The sequence below is a fragment of the Myxocyprinus asiaticus genome, chromosome 18 (genome assembly GCF_019703515.2).
Source record: "Myxocyprinus asiaticus isolate MX2 ecotype Aquarium Trade chromosome 18, UBuf_Myxa_2, whole genome shotgun sequence".
Taxonomy (NCBI): domain Eukaryota; kingdom Metazoa; phylum Chordata; class Actinopteri; order Cypriniformes; family Catostomidae; genus Myxocyprinus; species Myxocyprinus asiaticus.
In genome coordinates, this window is record NC_059361.1 from 12,891,236 (window position 1) to 12,899,080 (window position 7,845).

The 7,845-nt window shown below is 34.8% G+C and overlaps 1 protein-coding gene across 2 annotated transcripts in view; it reads left to right on the forward strand.

The window, feature by feature from the left end:
- Positions 1–6,742, forward strand: part of kcnj5 (potassium inwardly rectifying channel subfamily J member 5) — a 78,672-nt gene extending 71,930 nt beyond the window's left edge. For both annotated transcript variants that reach the window (XM_051724448.1, XM_051724449.1), the window contains exon 4: positions 3,945–6,742. In XM_051724448.1, the coding sequence (XP_051580408.1) occupies positions 3,945–4,285 (341 nt within the window). In that variant the 3' untranslated portion in view covers positions 4,286–6,742. The remainder of the gene's footprint in view (positions 1–3,944) is intronic.
- Positions 6,743–7,845: the final 1,103 nt, after the last annotated feature.

A 7,845-nucleotide genomic window follows, 5' to 3' on the forward strand; every position in this document is an offset into this window, starting at 1 on the left:
GATAATGAGCTGAGCCAGGAGAAATTGTACATCGCTTTGTTTCATACGGATTACATTGCAGGAGAATATTTGTTTTAAATTTGAATTGTTTTATTTAAAAGTAGACATTTTAAGCTTTCTTTAGACATATGTTTCATGTTTGTGTGATAAGTATTCGCGGAGTTTCACTTCATTTTTGTGACATGTTTCAGAAAGATGCTCGCGGAGACAGAGACGGCTGAAAGCGCACCCTGTTTAATTTCCTTATTTTACAAAAGCACAAGGTTTTGTTGTTATTGTGAGTGTACACAAATAAAAGTAGTCCCTTTATAGTTTCTAATGATGTCTTACACTTATCTGTATGCCCCAAATATGACAGAGTATTTTAAGTTGTTTCCGCTGTTATGCGGAAAATATCTAGCCGGCGTGTCCGTTGACCCCATAGGGTTAAGCTCCATTTGAAATTGGTAGTGTTAAACTACAGTCCTCAGTTAAAGCTGTTACACCAGACATATGACAAGCCCCAGTGATTTAAAAAATAAAAATAATAACATATAACTGAAGTAAACCAAAGATGACATTCCAGAAGCTTGGTTTTAGTTTAAAACATAATCGTAAATCAGTTTTACCTTTGCTAGCTAACATAGGTGCTTTTATTATGAAGAAGGAAGAAACTTCTTCCCCTCAAGCAAGTGAGTGATTGGCTGCTGCCAACGACAGCCCTTCCCACTTTCAGATATTTTGGCAGGTACCTCCGGCTGCCATTGACTGCTGCCAGCTGCCTATTTTTCTCGGAACTCTTACTGCCTTTGACGCTCTGCAGGCGATGTGGGTGGAACTTCCAGTTAAGTGTAAACAATGGTCATGTTAAGTTATTTAATTGATACTGAATTAACGTCCACACTGTTTTCAAAATCACTTTGTCCCCTTAAGGGAAGACAAGCACATTCTGCAAAGACACTCAAAAGAAAGTGAATTGCAGGCAGGAAAATTGCAGGAAAGAGGAAAATCATAATACAACTAATTTCAAAAGTGATAAAACATGTCTCATCTAATAATTATGGTCTTCCACTGTAGAATTTATCCATTTAGCATCACATCATGAAAACAGCTGAAAACATCATCACTACTCACAGAGAGTTCAGGAAAAACACATTCCTTTTTATACTCAGTAATAATGCCATTTCAAAACATGTGAAGAATTCACAAAGGCCAACCATGAATAGAAATGAACAAACTCTCAAAATGTCTAATGAACTTTCAGCACATGTACACACACCTGTTAGCACAATAATGCTGTTGTTTATATGTCATTAATATAACGCGTTGCACTCCATGTCTGGACATCTATCTATAGCTGGACCGTAACGGTGGATAATATAAGTAATCCCCGCTGTTGACTTCTTGACAATAAAGTGAAAAGAGCACACAAACAAATTATTCCAAGCTTTTTCAAACAGATGTTCCGAAGTCAATCCTTCTGTAGGCAGCCGATGGAAGCAGCAGCATCTGGAACTGGTGCGCTGTGCTTTGCGAGTGGTTTCTGATCATAACATTGCTGTTTTAGATAAAACTTTAGTTTCACATGATTATTAGGATAACCTTTAACTGCACACATTGTCTGGGGAATTTTAAAGACATTTTGCAACATTTAAAAAATGCAAGCAAGCAGAGATCGGCTACACACAAAACGCCAACCAATCGCACTTCTGCTAGTCATCCGTAAATTCTGCCCACCTAGCGACATACAGTGAACTCACTGAGAATATTGTGGATATACTTCTATGAGTGTAATAACTCTTGGCTTTTACTGTTTAAATGAATTACCAAAGGAAACTGTTTAAACTCATTAACATTACTGTATCCATTTGAATCTGTAAATGATTATTATAACTGTTTTGTCTGTCTTCACTCATTTATGAAATTTGTAAATACCTTTTTATTTCTTCAAAATTATGTTATTAATTGTTAAACTCTGTGACTCTATAAATGCACATGAATGACATTATGATATTTTCCCAGCATACCACACCATTACTGTTGTAAAAACCAACTGTAGTATCAGGTAATGTTATAGATACATATTCAAACTATAAAAGGGAAGTAGACTGTAAAAGTCTACTTTGTTTTATTATAACACAGGCAGTTTTAATTACAGATTTTAAATGTTTAGGCTACTGTTTTTTTCCATAATAAAATGCTAGTTTTTTTGATAGAAACCATAGTTGCATTGACCTACTCTCTGATTAGCCATCCATGGTCAAACCTATGGCAATTCTAATAAATACAAAAAAGTAAAATCAAGAGTTTTAAAGCCTGGAATCCTCGACCTCTTTGACTTATGGGCCAAGCTGTCAGTTTTTTCACCTGTGTATAATATGTTTTATTCTAATGCTCTTGTAGGGGGGAAAATCTGGTTTTGTTTGCCTTCAGATATTCACAGAGATTAAATCAACATTTAAACCTTTAAAAAAATCCAATATTTCCATTAGAAACACTGTCCCAGCTCACAAAAACGACATGATCAAATATACAGTATATATATATATATATATATATATATATATATATATATATATATATATATATATATACAGTACTGTGCAAAAGTTTTAGGCACTTGTGAAACATATTACATAGTGAGGATGTCTTCAAAAATAATGACATAAATAGTGTTCATTTATCACTTAATGTCATACAATGTCCAGTAAACATAAAAAAGCTAAATCAATATTCAGTGTGACCACCTTTGCCTTTAAAACAGCACTGATTCTCCTAGGTACACCTGGACACAGTTTTTCTTGGTTGTTAGCAGATAGGATGTACCAAGCTTCTTAGAGAATTCGCCACAGTTCTTCTATCTATTTAGTCTGTCTCTACTGCTTCTGTCTCTTTATGTAATCTCAGACTGACATGATGTTCAGTGGGGGGCTTTGTGTGTGTATATAATGTGCATGTGTGTGTGTGTGTGTGTGTGTGTGTGTGTGTGTGTGTGTGTGTGTGTGTGTGTGTGTGTGTGTGTGTGTTTAATGTCTCTTATTGAATGTGCAATCATGCTTTTGTTCATGTTTAATTAAAAAGGTAACTTTTAATGAAAACAAATTGTACAGGTTGCAATAAGAATGCAAAATTGTCAGGGGGCCCAAAAATCCTAACGGTACCCCTAATTATACATTCACATTTTTGGATTCACAGAATTTTGTTTTATCAGGAGCTTTTTACAAAAATAAAATGGTTTTAAATAAAAGTGATTGAGAAACAGATAATGAAAGCATAACTTGACTAACATGTTTTTTTTTTTTTTTTTTTTTTTTTTTTTTTTTTTTGTGATGTACTACATTTCTGACCTTCTGCACTTTTTTCTTGGTGGCTCTAGACTTAAGTTTAAAATGGGGGCATAATACAGAGAGCAGAAATTATAATTCTATCAGAAAAGACTCTGGGTTATTGGGATTAATACGAACATAGAACCATCAGATCTTGACAGAAGCAATGACGGTAGGAGAGTGGAGCTTACCCTCCGCACAGGACGGGATCTAAACTGGTGATGATGGGATGGAGGGGGGTGAAAACAACGGAAGTATGCCAACAATGAGAGACAGCTGAGAGGGCTTATAAAGCGGAGGCTGAATGGTGATTGGATGAGATGTCTGATAGAATGAATCCCAAGATCTTCCTGCTAGAACTACACTTACACTTACATTTCTGTTTAAAAAGTGATACAGCCCATATCTCACTGAAAAAGTTGCTGTAAATCAAATGTAAATCAAATCTGACCTGCACTGCCAGTGTAAAAATTGAGAGCCTGTCTCATAAATATTTTCTTTTTCTCCCCCTCTGCCCTTCTGTTTTTGTCTGTGTTTGGGTGAATGTATATTTGCAAATGCTCATGTTTTTGTATGTACCTGCATTTGTGTGTGTGTTGTGTGTATGTGTCCACATTTTCATACATGTATCTACTATAGGCATGACCTGTCAGGCACGCAGCTCCTACTTGGACTCGGAAGTGCTGTGGGGCTACCGCTTCACCCCAGTGCTTTCTTTGGAAAAGGGCTTCTACGAAGTCGACTACAACAACTTTCATGACATATACGAGACCAACACTCCCACCTGCAGTGCCAAAGAACTAGCTGCTAGACTAAAAGAGAGCCCACTTCTTCCTCACCTCCCTCTTCTTAGCCCTGACCTTGGACAGCACACGCCTGACCCCTTCTACATCCAAAACCCCCCATCTACGCTGGAGGAGAGGGAGAAGGAGGGAGAGACAAACAATGGCTCTGCCAACCATTTGGAGGAAAATACCTAGCTGGAGAGCCTTCTCTTAACAGACTCAAGGACTGTGTAGTGATTGGAAAGCTACTTTTCCCTTGCATGGAGAGATATCCTTGCAATAGCCATGCAATACAACCCCTGATTCCTCTAGAGAGCCGAGCTGATGTGTAGACTGAGGGTAGATGCACAAAGAGATGAAAATCCATATTTATAATGCATATGTTATTGATGCCTACAAATTACATGCATACTTTATAATCTCTTTTAGCTTTTTAAACTCATTTTCATGCTATCAATCAACATCCTGTACTGCAAGGACAAAAGAGTAGCCATATGCACTTCAATCCCCAAACAAATGAATGACCCAGAGGGCTTCCTGTGAGGTCACACCCTTTAGTACAACCATTGCAAATCAGCTTTAATAGAATCCCAATGCAGAGACTCTTTGAAAAATGGAGCCAATATCAAAATTGCGCCAATGCTTGTGTGTTTAACTATGATGAAGGCCACAATTATGGACTACAGTTTTATTTCTTCAAGCTCTTTTAGCTAAATTATATTGTATATTTTCTCTGTATTATAATTATGATATCAATTACCCCTAATTCATTATGAGGTACATATTGTATAAGTTATGGCTTGCAAAATTAGAGCCAAGATGGAAATTATATTTATTACACCAGATACAAGCACAACCACTGCAGTGACAGATGTGCAGTATGCAAACCTGCATTCAAATTAAAACACTGGTGAAAAATGAAAGTCAGTTGATCTGGTTTAAGAAATGTTGCACATCTATTGTCTCTATGAAACATATGGTAACAATTTACATTAATGTTCCCTTAGTTAAGGGTTTATAAAGGGGTTCATTGAGGACCAATAATTCATTTACAAATGCATTATAAATCATTGATGTGCATTTATAACAACATGAATAAAAAGGGAGACTGTTATGCAATACTGTCATCCAATACTTGCCAAATAGCAAGCCATTTTACCTTATGTGGGATAAATGCTTAATGACATTTATTCAACATTAGTAACCTATGAAAATGTACCTTAATGTAAGGTGGACACATATGAAGAGTTTATTAAGGAGTTGCCAACATAAGAAACCTATGTACATAAAGTTCAATATGTTTTAGTGGTCAACAGAATTTATTATATGATATATCATTTGAATGAGCATGAAGTCCTGAAAAGTATTTTTGCAGAAAATTTATTTAGTTATGACAAGGTAAGTTGGGACACCACTCAGAGTAGTACCATTCTTTTGACATCAATGTGACATGGAAATTGACAACACATGTGAGTCAAGACATTACGGTAATCACTATAAAAACAAATCGAGCTGTAACAAAATGACATAATCCCTCTTTTTAATCTCTCTATAATAGTCTATGTTTGCTGCATTGTGACACACATCATGAATTTAGGTATTTTAGTTTTTATTTTAATTATTATTTATAAAAAAGATATATTAATAAGTGTATTTATTAAGCATTTATAACATGTAGGTTAAAATGCTTACTACTTGGCAAGTATTGCATGCAAACCTCCATTTTTATTCATGTTGTTATAACTGCTTATCAATGATTTATAAATAGCTTATTATCACTTTCATGAACCTCTTTATAAACACTTAACGGACACACTTTATATTAGGTGGCCTTAACTAATATGTACTTAACCATTTGGTACAATGTACTTATTATGTACATACATGTTGTTACAATGTAATTACATCTGAAGTACCTGCATTTAATTACATTTGTAGTTACACAGTTAACTTTACTCCTAACCCAACCCTTACCCCAAAACCTAACCCCTTATCCTAACCCTAACCCTACATTTACTCTTAATTCTACCCGTAACTCAACCTCAGTAGCTGCAAATGTGGATATTTTGCAGAACAACATGTTGTAACACAGTAAATACATTGTCTTGTATGTATTTAAGGTTAGTACAGAGTAGTTAAGGCCACCTAATATAAAGTGTGACCCCCTTAGGAAAAGGAACATTAATGTGAAGTGTACCAAAATACATTTGTATTTCTTAGTTGAACTGCTGAGTTCAGTCTTTCCCTGTCCTGCTGTGAAGCTCCACTCCTGGACTTGTATTTTGTCTTTAACATGTTTGATTTGTGTGCAAGTTTGAGTCCACACATAAGACTGTCAGTCCTATTTATAACAGGTCTAAAGAACTTTTTCAAAGCAAGCATGAATCTGAACCTGGAAGGCAAGTTCTATACACTTTCTGTACAGGGTATTTTCTAAGGCATGCTGACTTCAAAAACACAAAAGCTTTCAACAAAAATTGTAAAACTAAATAATTACTTGAGTGGAGAGCTCCATTTTGAGCAGAGACAATGGTGCAGTATTTTAAAGACTACTTCACCCCCAGCTGAGAGCTTATTTGCATTTTAGACAGAACTCACCTATAACAAGTCATTTTCACAGAATATTATATGTATATAATTATATATTATATGCAGGCTATAAAAAAAAAAAAAGAAAAAGAAAAAAATATATTTAAATATATATATATATATATATATATATATATATATATATATATATATATATATATATATATATATATATATATATATATATCTTTTTTTTTTTTTTTTTACCTGAGGAATACATTCAACTGTCCAAAAAGCTAAATCAAAAGCATGATATTTAAATGTATGGATTTGGCATTAGTTTTTATCCAAAGTGACTAGTACATCAAAGCTATACAGTATGTTATATCCAACCTGATCAGGCTCGCATGTATGAGTAGCAGGGCCACCAACCATGGGCAACAACAACTAGGCAAGTGTGTGTGTTTATGTGCAATGTGTCAAGAAGTGACAGACAACAAATTTTAAAATAGCAGGTACTGTCGGAAGTATTCTACTTGGCTCTGATAAGCTTAGTTTTCTTATTTCTCTTAAACAAAATGCTTTGTTCCAGCCATATGTCATCAGCCACTGCTCCTTCTGCCCAAGTACATATGCATTATTTACTGATGAGAGGAAATTAATTTTGTGCAGAGTTTACAACAGAGAAAAGTTAATTGCATTTGCTGAAGTTCATCACATACTTGTTTTTCTGAAGAATCACTTAATTTACATCTGTCTTAGAAAAAGTACATCATGTTAGTCTGAGGAAAATACCCTAGTACATCTGCTTTGGAAACACAATTTATAATGCCGCTGAGTTTAACTGATGCTTAGGGCATGTTATGCATGTCATCATATGCCAAGGAAGATGCTTAACAACAAATATAATATTTCAATTATACCTAACAATATGAAACGGTTCAAAGGATGTCTGTGTTACATCACATTGCCGCTAAGATTATTCCTCATCAATCTCTTGCACATTACCAGAAATTTAGTATGGTGAAATTTATGTTCTGAATTTCATCATGCACCAAAAGCCTCCAGTAAAATAGATTATCAAAACCAATAAGCCACAAAAGGTTGTGCTTTACAGTGATTTTAACACAGTTAATGCTCATCCAATCATAATTTAGAGTTGAAATTATATGTTTTATAAAACAGGATAACTGTGGCATCACAGACTTGCTTAAACATGCATTTCT